The sequence below is a fragment of the Magallana gigas genome, chromosome 6 (assembly GCF_963853765.1).
Source record: "Magallana gigas chromosome 6, xbMagGiga1.1, whole genome shotgun sequence".
Lineage (NCBI taxonomy): Eukaryota > Metazoa > Mollusca > Bivalvia > Ostreida > Ostreidae > Magallana > Magallana gigas.
Genome location: NC_088858.1, coordinates 3851436 through 3871195, shown reverse-complemented (window position 1 = coordinate 3871195; position 19760 = coordinate 3851436). Strand labels below are relative to the sequence as shown.

The 19760-nt window shown below is 31.8% G+C and overlaps 2 protein-coding genes and 1 long non-coding RNA gene across 4 annotated transcripts in view; 2 read left to right on the top strand and 1 right to left on the bottom strand.

The window, feature by feature from the left end:
- The window catches only part of LOC105339552 (gephyrin), a 28976-nt gene extending 28119 nt beyond the window's left edge, over positions 1 to 857 (bottom strand). For both annotated transcript variants that reach the window (XM_011445130.4, XM_011445129.4), the window contains exon 1: positions 702 to 857. In XM_011445130.4, the coding sequence (XP_011443432.3) occupies positions 702 to 762 (61 nt within the window). In that variant the 5' untranslated portion in view covers positions 763 to 857. The remainder of the gene's footprint in view (positions 1 to 701) is intronic.
- Positions 858 to 1658: 801 nt separating this feature from the next.
- On the top strand, positions 1659 to 6027 carry LOC105339551 (transmembrane protein 179B). Its single transcript, XM_011445128.4, has 5 exons — positions 1659 to 1829; positions 2695 to 2891; positions 3255 to 3398; positions 5629 to 5722; positions 5806 to 6027. The coding sequence occupies exons 1-5, from the start codon at positions 1731 to 1733 to the stop codon at positions 5950 to 5952; spliced, it is 681 nt and encodes a 226-aa protein (XP_011443430.2). The 5' UTR covers positions 1659 to 1730; the 3' UTR covers positions 5953 to 6027.
- Positions 6028 to 13692: 7665 nt separating this feature from the next.
- LOC105339550 (uncharacterized) lies at positions 13693 to 16539 on the top strand. The gene is made up of 4 exons (XR_010715215.1): positions 13693 to 13883; positions 15810 to 15953; positions 16137 to 16215; positions 16353 to 16539. It is a non-coding gene; the product is annotated as an uncharacterized lncRNA (long non-coding RNA).
- The last annotated feature ends 3221 nt before the right edge of the window (positions 16540 to 19760 follow it).

The following is a 19760-nucleotide window of genomic DNA, read 5'->3' as shown; positions in this document are numbered from 1 at the left end:
TTTCCACAAATTAACTATTTAAAATTCATGTCAACTTTTACTTCAGCAGACAGCTCCCGCCTCAGTAACTATAAGGACACTGGTCACGTTAGTGATTGTATGTACTCATCCATTCATTCATTCATTCATTCACAGATTTTTGTATGATGTGGTAATCATAAGCAAAAATATACCACTTATTTATTAATACTTACTATCAACTTGTGTATAAACAAACAAAAACAGAGAGTGATAGTAAGACCTTTTATATCATATTCAGTTGGCTGCATTCCATTAGCCATTTCATTCCACGTATTAGTAAAGCCAAGAGATATCCCCTATTCTATACTGGGCCCCAGTGTTATAAAGTGTGATGCGTGGTTAATTAAATATAAAGCAGTAGTCATGGTAGTGCATGCTTAATTAGATAAGCAGTGGTTTGTCCTTGCAACACCATGAACACCGTCTCTGTAATCTTGAAAGGTCAAAGAAATAAAAAAAACAGATTTTATGTGACATTATCACATTGAGCTAAACAGTGACAACAGAAAGTTAGCTCAAAGCTCCTGACCTATTTAAAATGATGTTCACAACGTAGAACATCGGTACATTTAGGGGTAGGTCTTCAGGTCATGACTACATGGGCCACGATCGAGCATTGCAGCCTTTTGTTTAACAACGTGGTGCTAAAGTACCATTTGTTAATTACACGGGCACTTTACCTGTAAGAATTCCAATATGAATAGCTGGTCTTTTATCAGGTCCTGCGTCTGAGGAATCCATTCTGTGCAGCACTTCCCGGATACATTGAATATCGAACCCGATGGTATTAAATTGTGAAACCGAAAGTAAGGCGTGGATGTTTGTTTTCTTTGTTTATTTCATTATTTCTATTTACTAAAACATGTCTTATTCGAAAAATATATCAAATTGCTAATAAATCCTACGTACTATTGAGACAATTCAGACACTTAACGCTATAACGAAGGTGGGGATGCCGGATAGGGGGTGCCCCCGTTTGGGACACATTTTTTTTAATTCACCACATAATTATATTATTTTTTAGATTAACGAATGGTCACCTACATTGGATTATAAAGGTATATTTTTGCCTTTAAATCTTTTGTCTGATATTTTGGTTTCTTTTGGTTTAATTGTTTTTGGGTTTTTTGGGGGTTTTTTTTTAATTTCGGAGGGTGTGTGTTTGTGGGGGTTTTTTTTTTTAGAGAATTGAAACCACTTGGTTGACACATTTTAGGCATAGATATAAATATAAACAAAAGTACGTCGATAATGACGTGTTTTGTTTCTTACTACGTTTTATTGCATAAAGCGGGTTTTACAATTTCTTATTTCATAATATGGCCAAATTCTTCTCTATATAATAAAATGCAATTTAAAATTTAACGTGATCAGGCAATCGTGTTTTGTCGTCATTCTATAACTTTTAAATTTGTAACGAAAAGATTATTTTAATCCTGAAAAATTAAGGTAGTGATGGTCAATATAAACCGGCCAAAGCTATATATATATATTGAGCTAAGTATGACAATTAATACCATTTAAAAACCCCTGGAAAAATAAAAAGTTTCAAACAAACGATATGAACAAATGCATTCCGTGCACTATAATCGTTACTGATTTCCAAGTAGACAGGTTAACCTTACATTCTCGGGCTCGGTGTTGTGTACGTACATGTATACTTAGATACGCCCCTTAATTTACACACCGTGATACGGTGATCGTGGACGATGGCTGTTTTTGATGTTCAGCTGTGTGTAAACACGTTGTTATATTTCTTTATTTTTGTTTGTGGATTTGCAATATCTATACCAATAGGAGTCACTGATGTGAGTACATTTCAACCAATCTGCTGATGGATATATATAATTTTCTTAAAATGCGTCTAAAACAGTATCTGTTTACAGTATACATATAATGAAGTACATGGTGCATGGTACAAGTGGTGTTTTTAGAAGGTTTTTATTTCTGCATGCAATGTCAGCGGCTGGGCTTTTTCAACTTCTTACTCCCCATTCGTTCTCCCGCCAAATTAATTTCTAATTATGCAAAGCGATACAGATGTAAAACATTAAACATACATGTACATGCCTTATTTGAATCCATCTATTTCCATCTATAATTAGAGCAAAACAATGGCAGTTATTCTTGATCAGTTACAAATTGAAAAATTAAAAACATTACCTAATTTCACTTTGCAACATTTAGATAAAGTAACTGAGCTATATCAGCATTTGTTTTACGACCCATTTGCTTCAATTTGTGGATTCAAGTCAATTTGATGTTATCAGTTTCTTCTAAAGGCGTCCAGACTGTATGTACATGTATATCTGTGTATATTTTATCATCAAAGAAAGACCATGTATGTGTGGTCTCTTAAAAATTATACCACGATAGCGTTCAATATGGACGATATGAGGGTTAAAGGAAAAACTACAAAGAGAAACAAAAAGACTAATGGGTATTTTGCAGACCGATCATTTTATTTTGGGAAAATCTTAAGAAAAACGTGTCTTTTATCAGTTACCACAAAACAGATATTTTGGACAAACCAACTAAAATTATAATTGTTCCATTCGTTTGAAATGTTTCTTTAACAGATATTACTTACGTTTTACCGTTTCTCTTATAATGTCGAACATTATCAGGGGTAAATAAGAAGTTAATCATGAGTTGAATTGAACTGTGTTCTAGATTCAGTCCAAGGGATGTGTGCTGTACGGTTCACTGAAGCCGTTTAATGCTACTCACTATACACTGAGCTTCAGTTCCAAGGCAAACTGTGATTTCCCCATCTATGTCGGTGTGTTTGTCTGTATTTTCTACGCTTTGGGGATGGGAATCTACAATTCCTACGCCATTTATAAGTCACAAAAAGATCCGTCAATTTCGTAAGTCTGTGTTCTGTCTTATTAGATCATTTCAAATTAACCAATTACATTTAATTGCATCTTTGTATCTCGTTATTCCCACCCGATTCCTATTATTTTGATTTTTTTCTCGTAATTAGAATATACACGTTATTTATGCACCAAATGATACATTTTGGGCATTTTGAGTGTGGGGTCAATTTATTTGTGGAAGTCATATTTTGCAAAGTGTCCGGAACTTGCAATTCTATGCACAAACTGGAATGAGTCTTTGATACGTCTCCTAACAAAAAAGCCCATATTTTACCAAACTTATCTTTATATATGAATGTGTGGTGCCATATGGAACTATATCCTGGACTCTCCGCGTATATTGCATTACAGGTCCCAGATGTGGGTGATGCCGTTCATTCTCCTCAACTCTCTGGTGACCGCCGTCATGTTTGTCTCCTCCTGCATCGTCAGTGTGGGGTTCAGAGAACTGTGTGACTCACTGACCCAGGACAAGCCTTACCAGTACTACTCAAGGTCAGTTGGTCAACCCACAGGCACTTGACGGTATATATACATGTATTTTTTTCTTATTATAAAAAGATGTATCCATACCTAAAAAAACCCAACGTTTTTACATGTAGGTAGGGTGTATAATGCTTTATTATTTAGAAATATAGATACATGTAATGTCAAGTGCCGGTGATTCAACAATGAATTTTACACTTGTAAGTACTTTTGAGCTGAAGTGTATATTTTGAATAATTTATTATTTGATAAAGATATGTATTAGAATCATATTTATAGCCTAGAAAGGATCATTTCAAGCTTTAATAGGAAAACTTTGTGTTGAATTCAAGCATGAAAAGTCTACATCACATTTCAATTACTAGTACTAGAATATCGGAATGTTTTGGATTTTAAATTGCCAATTTAATTATATTCTTTGCGAAATTTCGAATATTGTATAAATTGTATAATCAGTTACATCGAAGAGAAAATATCGTTTACAATGTACTAGAGTATGACAAACAATAAACATCGAGACATTAGTAATTATGTGCACTGAAATACTCTCTGTTGGTAGATATATATATTTTGACATATTTTGGCATTCATAACCAACATGTAATAAAAGTGAATATGAAAGGAAATCTTAGTTTACCCCAAAATGTATTTGTTTTAACTAAGAAATGGCTGGGCTCAACTTTCATTTTTTTTCATTTGACAGTACTAGTATAAGATTTGTATAGATACTTTGCTCGGAAATTCTTTTGAGGTATTTGTGATTGCAAACTTGAAAGAGTACCCTGATACATTGTAAGCCTTCAAACTTTAGTTATCTCCTGGAGATGCTACTCAAGCTCAGTAACCACGAAGTCCAGTACTTCTTTCACCAATAGTTTATTAACAATCGTGATCGTACAGTTAAAATTACAACAATTAAAAGCAGTCCAAATCAAAGAGTCTCCTCAACCTCATTTCACATGGGTATATATAAGATTTTACTTATGATGGACAGTTCTGACTAGTTCGGCCCATTTACTACGATCATGAGTGAACATTTAGTGTTCAAATTTTAGATCAATATTTTATTTCTAAATAAAGCAACAAAACTGTCTATCAAAGAGTACGGATGCAGGATTTGAGTCTCCGAGTCCTGAGTCTCGGAGTCCCCCACCTAGTTATGAGGCATCACTTACTCATAATACATTCATTCATACATGGCATAAAAGGTTACAAAGGTTAATATATAGAACATACAATACATGACTCAATATAGAGTACCAGAGCTATCGTTGCAGACACAGAATCGCCAAATATGACACTTGTTTTTAAACTCTCAATTTGGATATTATTATGCCCGTATTATTCACCTGGTTTTATAACATCATTTAGGAATACTACGCAGTGCTACAAGAGTCACAGAGTTCATTCTGTTAGTTATCATTACCACCATTCAGTGCGCAGTACCTAGGTATACATAAGTATCATAGTGACCAATATTTAATACTAGCAATTCAAGGTCATAGCATGGCTATCTGTGTACAACATACACAGACTGTAACTTTGTAAATCCTGTATGTAACATGGCAGTTTACCAAATAGCTAAAATTAAAGAACAAGAAGCGAAAAATACTCCATTTGAATGTCAGATAAAAGAGAAAATTACTTAAATGAGGCATGGTCACGATTTTGATGAAATTCTATTTTTCTGTTTTTATTATTTACAATGCTTTAAGAATGCATTTCTGATGATCAAATGAAATTTGAGAGTCAGCCGAAGAGTTATAAACAAGATATATTTCTTTGTTATGTAAACAAGACTCGTGCCGTGTTTTTGTTTACAATTGCAAAGGTTCAATAAATCAGTAAAAAATCCTTTTCAAGCTGATTTGTTGATCTTCTTATTCATTTTAAGCATAAATATACAGTTCCTTCCGTTAAAAACATTCAATTTGGGTCTCAAACTGGAATTTTGACTTCAACAATCAAAATGTAAACAACAGCTTTGTTTACATAGCCAAGAATTGTAAGCTTTGTAACTCGCCCATATCTCAACGACTGACACTTAAATTTTGGTTGCCTATTGAAAATGCCTCACTGAAGCATTGTAAACATTAAAATCGGAAAAATAATTTTTGACAAAATCATGACCATACCCCCCTGCATTACACTCGCGGGAACAGTTTCTTGATGGACGATATTGCAATTTTGAATGATTTAGTTGGTACGAAGATTGATTTCTTGTAACTGTATTTCGTAGCTGTGACAAAGCCCAAAATCAGAAGTTACGGCTCGATGGTACCAGCAATATTGTCTCATTAGGACACTTTTACGCCTATATCAATGTTACACAGGTAAATTTTAAAGAACAGCTTGACTTTCCTAAAATTCAGCAATACCTGAAATAATTTTCATTTCAAAAATCATTTAATTAAAGACAGCATCGTGGATTTGTACCCTTGGCTGGTTGGCACTGGTCATATCTGGAATTGTCCGGTTTGCACTCAACAGGCGACTAAGAACCCAGGGCGCTGCAATGTCTTCAGACACAGCAAATATTTCCACCATTGAGCCGACTGCGTGAACATGATGGACATCCACCAATGGACTTGTGTAGGCACATGTGTGCTGATATTGAAAGAAAACTGGTAACATATGTGCGTTCTTGGACAACACAACATAATGTTAAGTCACTGTCTCTTTGGAAGAAAATATACTCGTGGTCAGCTGTGAAGATGGGATCTGTGCTCACTTTTTTATTGTTAAATCAATGATTAATATCTGTGAAGTATTTTGAGAACAGTATTTAGGTGTATTTATTCAACAAGTTGGCATAATGATTACATACTGTAAAAAAGTCTTATATACTAGCATACTTTATATAACACAAAGAAATTCAGTTGTGAGTTAATCAAGGTTGTCATTTTTAATAACAATTTGCAATTGTTGAAAATGGATATAAAAAGTCAGTTAAACTTGATTTTTTTAGAATGCATATTATTGTTTTCATTGAATATTGTTCTTTATTTATCGTTTTTATTTTCATGTTATCGCTCAAATGTTCTTTTCCTCAGCAAGAATAAACATTATGTGCATTGATGGCGTCAATTTAGCGATAATAACACTGTTTGCAAAATGCAGTTATAAATATAGTTAGTCTTTTTCAATGATCAAAATTCTGTCGCATTGTGTAATACACATTTATCATTATGTAATACACATTTATCATTATGTAATACACATTTATCATTGTGTAATACACCTTTATCATTGTGTAATACACATTCATCACTATGTAATACACATTTATCATAATGTAATACACATTTATTATTATGTAATACACATTTATAATTTTAAACAATGCATTTTGTTCACTTATTTAATACATGCTTAATATATTAACTTCAAAGTTTGTCATATAATTATATTTGCCGTATATAAAACTTATTATTAAATAAAATTTCAATTTGAACGAAATCAAACTTAATTATGTTTTCTTATTCCTGCTATGATTATGTTTTCTTAAGTTATAGTTATATATATATATATATATATATATATATATATATATATATATATATATATATATATATATATATATTATTTTTTTTTATATATGTGTGTGTGTGTGTGTGTGTGTGTGTGTGTGTGTGTGTGTGTGTGTGTGTGAATTAACTTGATATAAAATCTGACCAAGCAGCTTTAATTGTGTGTATATTTTTAAAACAATTGATAATTAATGATTATGGAAAAACTCCTTTAAAAGATTTTCAATTTTCTCTGTCGGTCTGAAACATTTACGAGTACGTTGTATTTTTAATTGTGAAGGATATTTGTAAAAAAAAAAACACACAAACAAACAAACTCTGTTTACTGTTGGTCGTATATATTTGGTGTACGTTGTCAACTTATTAATTATTGTGTTTATGATTAAAAAAAATATTTTTAAAAAAACCAACAAGGATTAAAACAGGCCCCAGGATCATGAAGCAAAGTAAACCATTATTTTATGCCTGATTAAAATGTTGACCAAAGTCTGAAATTGCTTCATGATCCTGAGGCCAGGTTTTGTATCATCTGGCTTGTTTCCCTCTTTACCGTCCATTGTTGAGTTCAATACGAGTGTCATGTTGTAAATTTTGTATTCACACCCACCCAGTTAATTCAAAATTTACAACATGACATGAACATTGTGTTAAATTCCAAACACATTCAAAAAGCTGTTGCTTTTTCTCCCATGATGAATACATTTCAAGGATTATGCAATTCCCCACCTTAATTACAAATTTTTAAAGTCAAAATTACATTTTCCTTGCAGGAAAACATAAACTGGCATATCTTTGAGATAACTTTACCGTAATTTGAACGTGTACCTCAGGCGTTCATGTTTACTCAGGTACATACGTACATAGAGTGATGTGGTAGATCTGGAAAGGTACATGTACCTAGCCTGGGTCCTCAAATCTGATGAAAAAAATGTCTTTTCTAATACTTACAATAGAAAAAATAAAAGTATACGCTTATTGACCCATCCATTTTTTTATTCTAATTCCTCGACTTTAACAAAAAAAAGAGGCTACGTGCCTGCATATCCAGACAAGTCGCAATGTACTACATTTATATTAGCAGGAAATCAATATCGTAAAAATGCCAAAACCTCTGATTAACACATAAACTTCCTTGTGAATTATACCAACGTTTAAGAACTTCCGATACCTCTACAACTATATGTGTCCTCTCCTTACAATATCTTATATAGTATAGAGTACCAGGAAAAGATTATACTGTGCCAACTTTCGATGAGAATTCAATGAAGAGGAATATTTCAAACTGCAGAACTCATAATTATTTCGCACGCGAACTACTGAATTGAACCTTTTTTCCCGTTACTTTTTTTGTTCATATTTTGTCTATATCTTGAACTCGTTTGGATACAGCTCGTCAAAGCAGGTTGACTGATAGTAATAGGGTATAGTGGTTGTAATTGATGCCAAAGGAAGCAGATCACAAAATCATTGGGAAATACTTAAAACTGTGCTGCTTTAATAATTAATTATTTTAAGTGAAAAAATAATCTTACAAAAGTGTGCTGATTATAAGGACCTGTCTGAATGATGATGTACAATTGCGCTGTTCTTTAAAATGTGAACTTCCAGAATAACATCTAATTGAAATGTTTAAAAAAAAAAGACGCATGTAAGGTGGCTCTATACACCCACAGTTTATTCCAATTTTCAAAAGAAGACCACAAAACATATCCTTATCAAATATTAAAATGATGATAGGGATATTCTAGGTATTTTTAAAGAATTTTTAATGTTTTTCCATGTTTTTGTAAAATAATTTTAAAAAAGTTAACTATTAACAAATTGAGAGAATTTTTTTTGTCATATGATGGATATTTCTTTCGGACATCTAAAAAAAATATTACACTTCTTAACATTCAAAAATGTTATTATTGCATTTTTTTTAGTATTTCTCCAAAACACAATTTCTCATATTTTCTTACTCTGTTCACAAATCATCTGAAAAAGCTGCTTTATGTTATAAGAAAATGTATTTAAATAAATGTGACATAAAAAATTGAATGAAAATAAATGCAAATGAAAACAAAAAATATTTTAAATTTTATTTGGTATGAAAGTTCCTCAGGTAAGAGTTATCGTTATAGACCCAAACACCTTGGGGACTTTTCATCTCTGAGTTGAAGAAAATTTCCTAAATATCATGTTGGAATGATAAATACATACATATTTCATTAAGAAATATATAAGTGTATATATTCGCTTGAATGCAAAACTAAGTCAAATAGTTAAAGGGGAAAATAAACTAATAGGATTTATGTATCCCAACCTGAGAGAAATTCAAAGCCACCCTCCCATCCCCTTAAGGTGGTAACTAAGGAACATCTGTCGATATTAATGTGGATTAAAGTATATTATAATTGAAATACTTTCACCGGTTTAGAATTTTCTTTAACAGTATTCCACCAAAAAATACGTTTTACAATACGTTTTAGAAAATTTTGGAGGAAAGTTCAAAATTTCATCGTCCTCACCGGGATTCGAACCCATGACCTACAGTTTTGAAGTAAACTTTTGTTTTACTTATTTTTATACGTTTTACCTGATATTCCTTTTACCTCTAAATGGAAGTTAATTATATGTGGAATTAAACTATTTTCTAGATTCAGTCTAAGTTTGACTACTATACGGTGCTCTGGAGCCGCACAATGCAAATGACTATACATTAAGTACCAGACAAACTGTATTCGATTAGTTGACTCACGATGTGTTGTCGCATTCGATTAGTGGTGTGTAAATAACATTATGTTCATGTCCTCGGAAAAGAATTATCATGGACGCAGGGTGTCGTAGAAATAAGACCTTAAATTGTATATTGGAATTGTTTACTTTGTTTCAAATGAATTCATTTGTTAAGTACATTATATCTGACGAACTGGGTTCTGCATAAATTGCTCTGTAATGTTAACACTCAATCAATAAAATGCTTTCTTTGGTGATCCATTCGGGATATGAAGGTAGCGACATTGCAGAAAAATACAAATATTTTTCGCAATGATCGCTACCTTAATAACCTTCATAATCTGCTTAAATCATCAAAGAAAGCATTTTATTGTTTTCATTAACATCTTTCATTTAACTAATTAATAAATTGATTATGACAAGTTAGTAAAATTTCACTAAATTACTATTAATGTACACGAGTACGTTAGCTAAAGAAACAGCCAAATCGTCTCTTGGGGGACTTTTAGTCTGACATCATCATGATTATTTCGTGCAGTTCGTGATCTTTCTTAGGTCGCTGTAGGTTTCAACCAATCGATTAACAGGGCAAGCCAATTTCAGTCCTGCCAGTGTCTTATTAACTGGTCTACTCAAATATTTTCATTATTTAAAACTTTAATTGTTATTTCAATTGCATTTATCTTAACCCATGCAGTTATATCTCTATCTGAATACAAAATTGTGACACGAGCACGTACATTCACGAGTTACAGATCATTTACCCATGAATGAACCAAAATTCCTTAACACACCCTTTCAATACATTATCAATAAACGAATTTCCTGCAAAATACAGAAGACCTTGTATAAAATATCATTAACACCCCCTCCAGAGGCTACCCATTTTGATGAAAGATAATGTCACAGCAATGACATTATTTGTAAAAAAAAAAAAAAAATCAAAACAAACAATTCCTAAGAAACAGTAAAATAAAAAATCATACAATACAAATATAATTATACAAATAAAAAAATATATAAAACTTAACAATAAAAATGAAAATAAAAGAATCATAAAAACCAAATAAAAATTTAAGAACAACCACATCTAAAAATTATACAAAACAAATTGAATTTATTCGGTACAAAAAAAGAACAAATAAAAATTTCTACGACGACAAAGAAAATTTCATAATGCTTATAGAAATGAAACAATACAACACAAATGGAAAATAATACAATAAAAATGAAAATCTGTGCGAGGCAAATAGGAGAAACATTTTAATTTCCATAGATCCGCATACTGTTATTGTTTTGAATTATATTTAAGCGGAAGTTTCTTGATAGACGACAAAAACATGATTAATTTCATGTTCAACTAAATCTAATTGCATAGCAGTGACAAAGCCCTAAATCAGGCGTCAGGATCATGAAGCAATTTCAGACTTAAGTCGAAATTTCATTCCGGTTTAAAAATTATTCTTTATCCTTATATGACGATGAAATATGACCATTGAACATTGTAATAACAAATTCATATCAATACACTTTTGATACATTTTAATTTTGTAGTGTTTTTAATCAAGAGACATTAAGACTGTATACAATTTTTTATTTAAGTCTAAGATTGCTTCATGATCCTGACGCCAGAAGATATTTGACGTTTAAACCAGCAATATTGACTCCTTTGGAAATGTTTACCACTCTATCAATGTTACACAGGTATTTTCAAATATGTTTTTAAATGTCGGTTCAATTATGAATAATGTAGCATAAAAAAAGAACTACACTTGCATCTACTTCATATTCAACATAGCAGATTAAAATTCATAATTTCAATTAAAGACAGCGTCATGGATTTGTACTCTTGGCAGGATGGATAGCGCCTGGCGTCATATCTGGGATTGTCTGGTTTGCACACAATAGGCGCCTCAGAATCCGGGGCGCTGTAATGTCTCGAGACACAGCACCATTGGACATCCACGTGCTATATAATATCATTTCTTACCTTTATTTCGTCGGACAATACAACGTGTTAATGTCACTGTCGTGATGTGTTCGGAATCGGCTGTGGAGATTGGATCTGTGCTCTCTTTTTTGTTTTATTAAAACAATGTTTATTTTTTAGGAAAACCACTATAGTTTTGTATCTCCAGAAAAAATTATAAAAATTACAGGAAGTATTTCAAAATTGAAGTTTGTTTAAAAAGAATTCTATGTAAAAAAAAAATGTAAAAAAAAAAAAAAATTCAAAATTGAAGTTTGTTTTAAAAAAATTCTTTGTAAAAAAAAATGTAAAAAAAAAAAAAAAGAAAAAAAAATATCAGGACCGGAATTTAGTAAATACTGGTAGTTGTTTAAATTGTCATTTAATTTTGTTGAAATGAAAATACATTAAGTGGTCGTTGTTATCTTGATAATATTTTTCCATGCAACCTATTAATATCTAAAGATGACTGTATTGTTTTTTCACTATAACTATGATCTTTCATTACTGCTATGATCATGTTTCCTACATTTTAGACATACCTGTGTGTGAACGGCATACCTTGGGTTTTTCAAATTCAACGGCCTTTGATGACACAATTCAGATGTGGAATCCTTCCTCTCAGAGTCGAAACTGGCCGTTCAAAAACGTTGTTACGTTTTGTGTAAAAGCAGTTCAATTGAAGATGAAAAACATTTCATTTTTGATTACAAATTCTACGAAAACAATAGAAACTCTTTCTTTCATAGTGGAAACTTAGGTAAAAACCTAGATGAGACTGTCAACTTGAATATTATTATTGAAAAAAATCAAAGACAAACTGCCAAATATCTCAATTTGATTTATTCGGTTAGACAAACTTATCTGTACAAATCAAAGTAAACTCATGCACTCAATCAAATGTATATACTAGTACTATATTTGCATATTCTAAGATTTCAAAGTGACAATGGGCCGGGTGTAATTCGATGATGTATAATATTATATTGTACTATACTTTTGACATACACATGTCACTATAATAAAACATTTACATGTATTTACAACTGAAAGTTATCACTGACAAAGCTAAGTTCCGCAAATATATTTAGATTTACATGTACAGATAATTAGCTCGAGATAAAATTACGAAAATCTGCAATTCGTTTTGTTTGCACTACAGATAATTAGTTTTATATAAAAATTTTAATTAATAGAAAATTAATAAAAAAAAAGTCCACACTAAAATATACTACAGAAAAATAAATGTACAAAGCAATTAGCCCCTCCACTTTTTTAACCCCCCCCCCCCCCCCCATGCCCACTTTAAAAAAAATATGCTGTGCTAGTACGTGCATGTCCTAAAAGTTGATAATATAATATCAGAGAAGGAAATCAATGCCATAAACATTTGCCAAAGCGCCACGAAATCTCGGTGACCAACGGTATTCAACTTCCTTGTGTATGATGTCAAAGTTTAAGAATTGCAATACTTATACGATTAATGTGTTTCCGCCCGCTACAATATTGCACGTATTGTAAAAGGCAACATTTATTTTTTAACAGCAATGCGACCTTTTGATTGGACTTTGATTAAGAGCAATATTTCGAACTGTGTAATTGATGAATCGTTTTTCACATGAAATATTGAGTTAAACCTGTGCTCTCTTTGTTGTGACCATTTTTGTTCCACTTTTTCACTTTCCGTTTCTCGTATTCATTACTTTTTTGTCCATTTCTCGTAGATCCAACTCATTGAAACAGGTGGACATATGATAAAAAAGGACAATGGCTTCTGTTGATGTTCATTTAATTGTCAACACTCTTTTATATTTCTTCATTTTTGCTTCATTTCCATACCAATAGGAATCAGCCAAGTAAGTATTTAAGGTGGAATACGTTATACTTTGCTGAACTGATCAAATGTTTTAGCATTTTATTAAATGAGTTTCTTCTGGTGAAAAATATTTGTGCGTTTATTTAAGGACTTATATCAGTGTTCTTTTTCAAAAATTCCTTGGACTTCAAATGCATTTCTTATTTGGGCTTCTGTCTGTTATATCAACTCATAAGAAATGTATTTTCATGGGGTTTTTTGTAGAATGAGTTCAAAGAATGTCTTCTCTATGGAACACTAGAGCCCTATGATAAATCAACGTTTAATTTGAGTTCCGGTACCAAGACAAACTGTGATTTTCCATTGTATTTTGGTGTCTTTGTCTGTATTGTCTACGCCTTTGGAATGGGAGTTTTCAATTTATATGTCATTTACAAATCGCAAAAAGATCCATCTATAACGTGAGTGAGTCTCTCTCTCTCTCTCTCTCTCTCTCTCTCTCTCTCTCTCTCTCTCTCTCTCTCTCTCTCTCTCTCTCTCTCTCTCTGGCAGTTATTTTCATGCAAATAGAAAGAAAAAGAAGATAATATACTTTATGCTTTTAAAGGGACCTGGACACAATTTCAAATGATTTTTGATTTATGTATAAACTAATTTACTTTTGTATTTTGAATGATTCACCAAAGTTTAAATGTTAGAAGTCATGTTACAACAGAGATATAGGGGACAGAAGTCGTTGTTATGTAAACAAAGCTCGAGTCTTATATTTGTTTACAAATACAGTAAAGTAACGAAATTGCCATTTCTTTATCCAAATAACTTGTGGAAACAAGATAGACTGATTCAATGGGTTTATAAATAATTTCATCACAACAAACAACAACATTAGATTGAAACATATACCAATACAACAAATATGTAAACATTAACAGAACTCGAGCTTTGTTTACAAAACAAAGAATTCTAACCTCTGTAATTCGCTTGTAACTTGATATTTGACTTTCAAATTTTGTCAAAGCATTGAAAACATCTATATTAACAATTCTAGACATAAAAATTGAAAAAATAAATTTTGAAAATTTTGAGCTCAAATCGTGTCCAAGTCCCTTTAAAGGAAGGATAAATGAATATCTATTCCCGTACAAAAATCAAACTTATAAATCGCCCGATAGGAAAATGATTTAGCTATGAACTATCATATCTTCCGTGCATTAAAATGATATCAACAGTCTCTTATTTTCCTAACTATTACTCAACAAATTCTAGTTTATACCAAAAATAAAGTTAAACATTCTAATATTTTTTTCTTATGGTTTTTCTTCTGTTGGATAATTAAAAATTAATGCTCATGAAAGAGAAGAAAACATAAATATTTACCGGAATAGTAACTGCTTTCATGTGACTGTGAAAAAATCGCTAACTCTGGTCGGATAACTGTATACACGGTTATTCTCGCCCCGTGGTTTTGTTTATTTTTAGCCCTACTTAATTGCAAACAATTTTGACCCCTCTTGAATTCTCCCACACACAGTGCTGTAAACATTTTACTCTTTTGAATTAACACAGTTATTTAATAATTGTTTTGAATTCGCCAAGTCATAAAATTGTCCGTTTAAAACGAGGGCGGAAGTGTCAAAAATAAAACGGGGGCGAATGATCCCCTCTCTACATTAGTTTCGCCAAAAAAATCCCAAAATAGTAATTGCTTGAAGATATTCATTTATTACTATTTGCTTTTAAGTACTAAATTATTATGTTTCTTCTTGGTTTAATTAAAATAATGATTAAACCGAATATAGTTGACTAAATTTATACACGGTAAGAAGACTTCTGCAGGAGGAGCTCCGTTTGTCCTTATTACTAGTATACCAGGATCACTTTGAATCTTGAACTAGGCAAAATGAAAGGTTATACAATACTTTTTGAAAGACATTTATTTATATATAGAAACAGCCAGACTGAAATATACGCGCCCCATTTATCGATTGGTCGAAATCTACAGTGACTGAAATTGACAAGAAACTGACAAGACTGAAATTGACACGCCCTGTTTTCCGATTGGTCGAAACCTACAGCGACCTAAGAAATATCAAGGACTGCACGAAATACTCAGAGACTCAAATTACCACAGGAGCCAATTTTGCTGTTTCTTTTAGCTAACGTACTTTTGTTCATTAACAGTATTTTTGTGAATTTTACTAACTTTTCATAATCAATTCAGTAATTAGTTAAAAGAAAGATGTTAATATAAACAATAAGGCGGGTTATGTTTTTTTCTGCAATGTCGCTACCTTCATATCCCTAATGAATCACCAAAGAAGGCATTATATCGTTTAAATGATACATGTATATATGATTTTGATTTTTTCTTATTTTTCGCATCATAGGTCCAAGATGTGGGTTAAACCATTCATTTTAATCAACTCCTTGGTAACCATTGTCATGATTACCTCTTCCTGTATCATTAGTGTTGGATTCAGTGAATTCTGTGCAACCCTTACCCAGGATAAACCTTACCAGTATTATAAAAGGTTAAAAGTCCACCCTCCAAAACTATATGTTCTTCTTCAGATAAAGCATTCTTAAAGATATGTCTCATAACGTTAGAATTTATCATTAAAACATGGTTTTATTATCGTTTACTTCATGGCCGTGTAATACATTAACTGCTTAAATCAAAATTATGTTACACTTAATAAATAACGTATTTTCAGTTGCAAGTACGCCCCCATGAAGAAAAATGGTATTGTTTTCCAACTAGGACATTTTTACACCCAAATGGAAGTTACACAGGTAAAGCCAAACAGCGTGGAACACATTGCTAAGCGGATTACGCATGTAAAAATTATTTTTATCATTTTAATATCGGATATTGATATAAAATTAGTCGGTCAATGCATTTACGGTTATAAAGTTAATTTTAATTCAAGAAAGCCTCGTGGATTTGCACTCTTGGGTGGTTAGCTTTGGTGATTTCTGGAATTGTCCGGTTTAAACTCAATCGACGTATGAAAACCCGAAGCAGTGCTGCATCCCCAAAGATGACAAATATAAACAACATTGAGCAGGCAGCTTAAGGAGACACATCGACCGTCGATGATGTTATCCCAAGCATCTGACGTAAACAAAATTTTATTAGATAATATGATAATAAAACTTATTATATCACAAGAAATTATGTGCCTATATTAAGAAATGTGTTGACATCAGCTGCCTGTGCTATTGTGTACATATTCCTATTTAGTAGTTACATGCATTTGGTTTTATTAGGAGCTTCTGATACTAATTAATTTCAAACTGTTACAAATAGCTCACGTTGTTATTTCAAGACACATGTAAATGATATTATTGTGACTTATTTAAACATTAAACAGAGAATTTACTTTTTTTTTATACTGCCCACTCATTTTTATAGAGATAATTATATTGGTGGGGGCATGTTTTAGGTTCAAATGTTCAGTGAAAACTTAAATGTATTAAATTGTAATAATTTTGTATAGATAAATATAAACGCAGGTAGTTCAAAAACTTAACAGTGATTTTGTTAAATTGACTTGATGCATGCAGTACACTTTCTGAGTGAATCATTAGCATACCTACAAGAAGTACTTTTACTGCATTCATAATTCAAAGATACTAGTAAAAATGTTACGGTTTGAAATTTAAGTTTCATATTTGGAAATCTCTGTGTGTTTATGTTTGTTGTGGTACTTCAATTGTTTCTTAGGTTTAGAAAAAATGATGTTTTCTTTAAAAAAATTTGAACGGTGAATTTTGTAACATGAATTCCATAATATATAAATACCGTAATTAGTTTAATTTAAGGCACGGTGACATTAATTATTGTATTATCAAAGGGTATGTGGAAGTAAATTAGATTTTGAACATTTATTAACTTAATGATCAAGAAAGCAGATGTTTACCTGTTAGTATACAAAAAGTAAACTTACAATTGGGTTTTTAGCTCACCTGAGCTGAAAGCTCAAGTGGAATTTTTTATCACTTTTTGTCCGACGTCCATTTGTCTGTCTGTCTGTCTGTAAACTTTTTACATCTCCGACTTCTTTTTCAGAACCTCTGGTCCAAGTTCAACCAAACTTGGCACAAAGCATCATTAAGTAAAGGGAATCAAAATTTGTTAAAATGAAGGACAGCGCCTCATTTTAAAAGGGAAATAATTAAAAATTATTGAAAATTTGTTGGTATTTAAAAAAAAAACTTCAAAAAAGCAATCGACCAGAAAGCTTAAACTTGTGTGGAATCATCGTCAGGTAGTGTAGATTCCAGTTTGTACAGATCATGACCCCCGGGAGTAGGATGGTACCACGTTTGGGGTCGAATTTTTATATATGAATCTCTAGAGTAGATATTTAAAAATCTTCTTCTCATAGACCATTTGACTAGAAAAGGTCCAAACTTGTTTGGAAGCAACCTCAGATAATGTAAATTCAAGTTTGATTAAATCATGATCCCATGGATTAGGGTAGGGCCAATATGGAGGCTCAAATTTTTCGAGATTCGAGTTTGTTCTAATCATTATTTGGTGGTAGGGTGGCCCAACGTTGGAGGGACGGGTCAAATATTTACATAGGTATATATACAGAAAATCTTTTAATTTTTTTTTCTCAAAAAACATTTGACCAGAAAATCTGAAACTTGTGAGGAAGCATCCTCAGGTAGGGTGAGGTAGATTCAAGGTTGAACAATTCATGATCCTCGGGGGTAGAGTGTTGCCAACTGGGGGTCGAACTTTTACATACGGATATATGTAGAGTAAACGTTAAAAAATCTTCTCAAAAAACCATTTGACCAGAAAAGCTGTTACTTAAGTAAAAGCGACCTTGTGAAGATTCTTTATCAAAATCGTAATCTTCAGGAGTAGGATGGGGCCACATTGGAGGTCCATTGTTAATTCTTAAAATTGTTTAGACTTTGGCCCCTGAACAATCCTTGGACCTCACAAGGGGTTCAGAGTTTGATGTGAGTTTATAAATAGCCCATATATGATCAGTTGTTTAAGATATTCTTGAGAACTGCAATGCCCATTGCTCAACATGTGATATAAATTATATAAAAACATCCTATTACAAAAGGGGCTCAATAATAAACATGAGAATACTTGTATCCAGGGAAAAATTGAACTTTTTTCATACATAATATATACTAAATTAGAATATAATAAATTATAATACATGTATTAAAATTATCTTGTCCAGATATTTTTTGATATATGTGACTCATAAAGCTGATTTTATTACGTCTATTGTTGCCCAGGTGAGCGATGTGGGCCATGTGACTCTTGTTTATCCAACTATATTTACATTCTACTTTGATTTTCCATTAAATTCTGTGATCTTTAAATGCCTCTAAATGCAACAACAGTTAATTTTTATGGATTGTATTTTCATGCTTAAGATCCCAACTCAACAGTCGAAGTAAATAATTGATTTTATCAGCGAGGGAATGTAAATATAAGCATTAAAGTGATCTAGACACGATTTCAGATGAAAAATTTATTTTTGATTTCTATGTATAAGAATTAATATGTGATGCTGCAGCAGAATTTTTGATGCAGAAAATGGCTACCCAAAACCTAAGAAGCGAACCTCTTTAAATGATTTTTGTTTGACTTCGTCGTGTCAATAACTGCCGTCAACTGAGCAGTGAAAAAACCATAACGCGCAAACGCGCGTTACTCAATTTGTCTGCTTACCTGACGGCAGTTATTTATTTATTTTTTTATTAAATGTGTAGACTTAAAATCGGGAAATGCAGAAAATAACTAAATTGATTATTAAGGTATTCCACTCCTCGATGTTCTTGTATCAGAATTTCTTGCAAACTATATCATTGAAATCTGTAGACAAACATACTTTAAAAATACAAAGATAATGGGTGGTCAGTGTTCATCCCTCTGAGTTATGGCAAATTTAAATTGACCTTTTGCACCTAAAATGCAATTTCAGCCTGATTATTAAGATTTGTTGTCAGTATTTTTAATTAAGCAAACTTATTTTTTCAAATAGTGGGTTTTTTTTAAGCACAATGGTCATACTGAATAGAGGGATTATGGAAAAAATGTGTACATTAATTTTTTGTGACCTTTTTGCATTAAAATGGACAATTTCTAAAATATTTAAAATTTGATTTGAAATAAAAAGAATCTGAATATCAAGAATTTTTTAAGGTTAATCCAGTTTGCCTAGATATGTATTCAGTATTATTTTGACATAATAAAACATAGGGGTCAGTGATGTAAAAGTTTTCAAGGAAACTATTTTTCATGCGGAAAGTTTTTTAGATGAAAATGACAGAAACAAGCAATATTATTAATTTTC

Excerpts from the sequence above, each read along its gene's own strand:
- LOC105339551 (XM_011445128.4), top strand. The coding sequence starts at position 1,731 with ATGGCTGTTTTTGATGTTCAGCTGTGTGTAAACACGTTGTTATATTTC. Across the intron at positions 1,830-2,694 it reads TACCAATAGGAGTCACTGAT|ATTCAGTCCAAGGGATGTGT; the intron begins GTGAGTACATTT and ends ACTGTGTTCTAG. Across the intron at positions 3,399-5,628 it reads CCTTACCAGTACTACTCAAG|CTGTGACAAAGCCCAAAATC; the intron begins GTCAGTTGGTCA and ends TGTATTTCGTAG.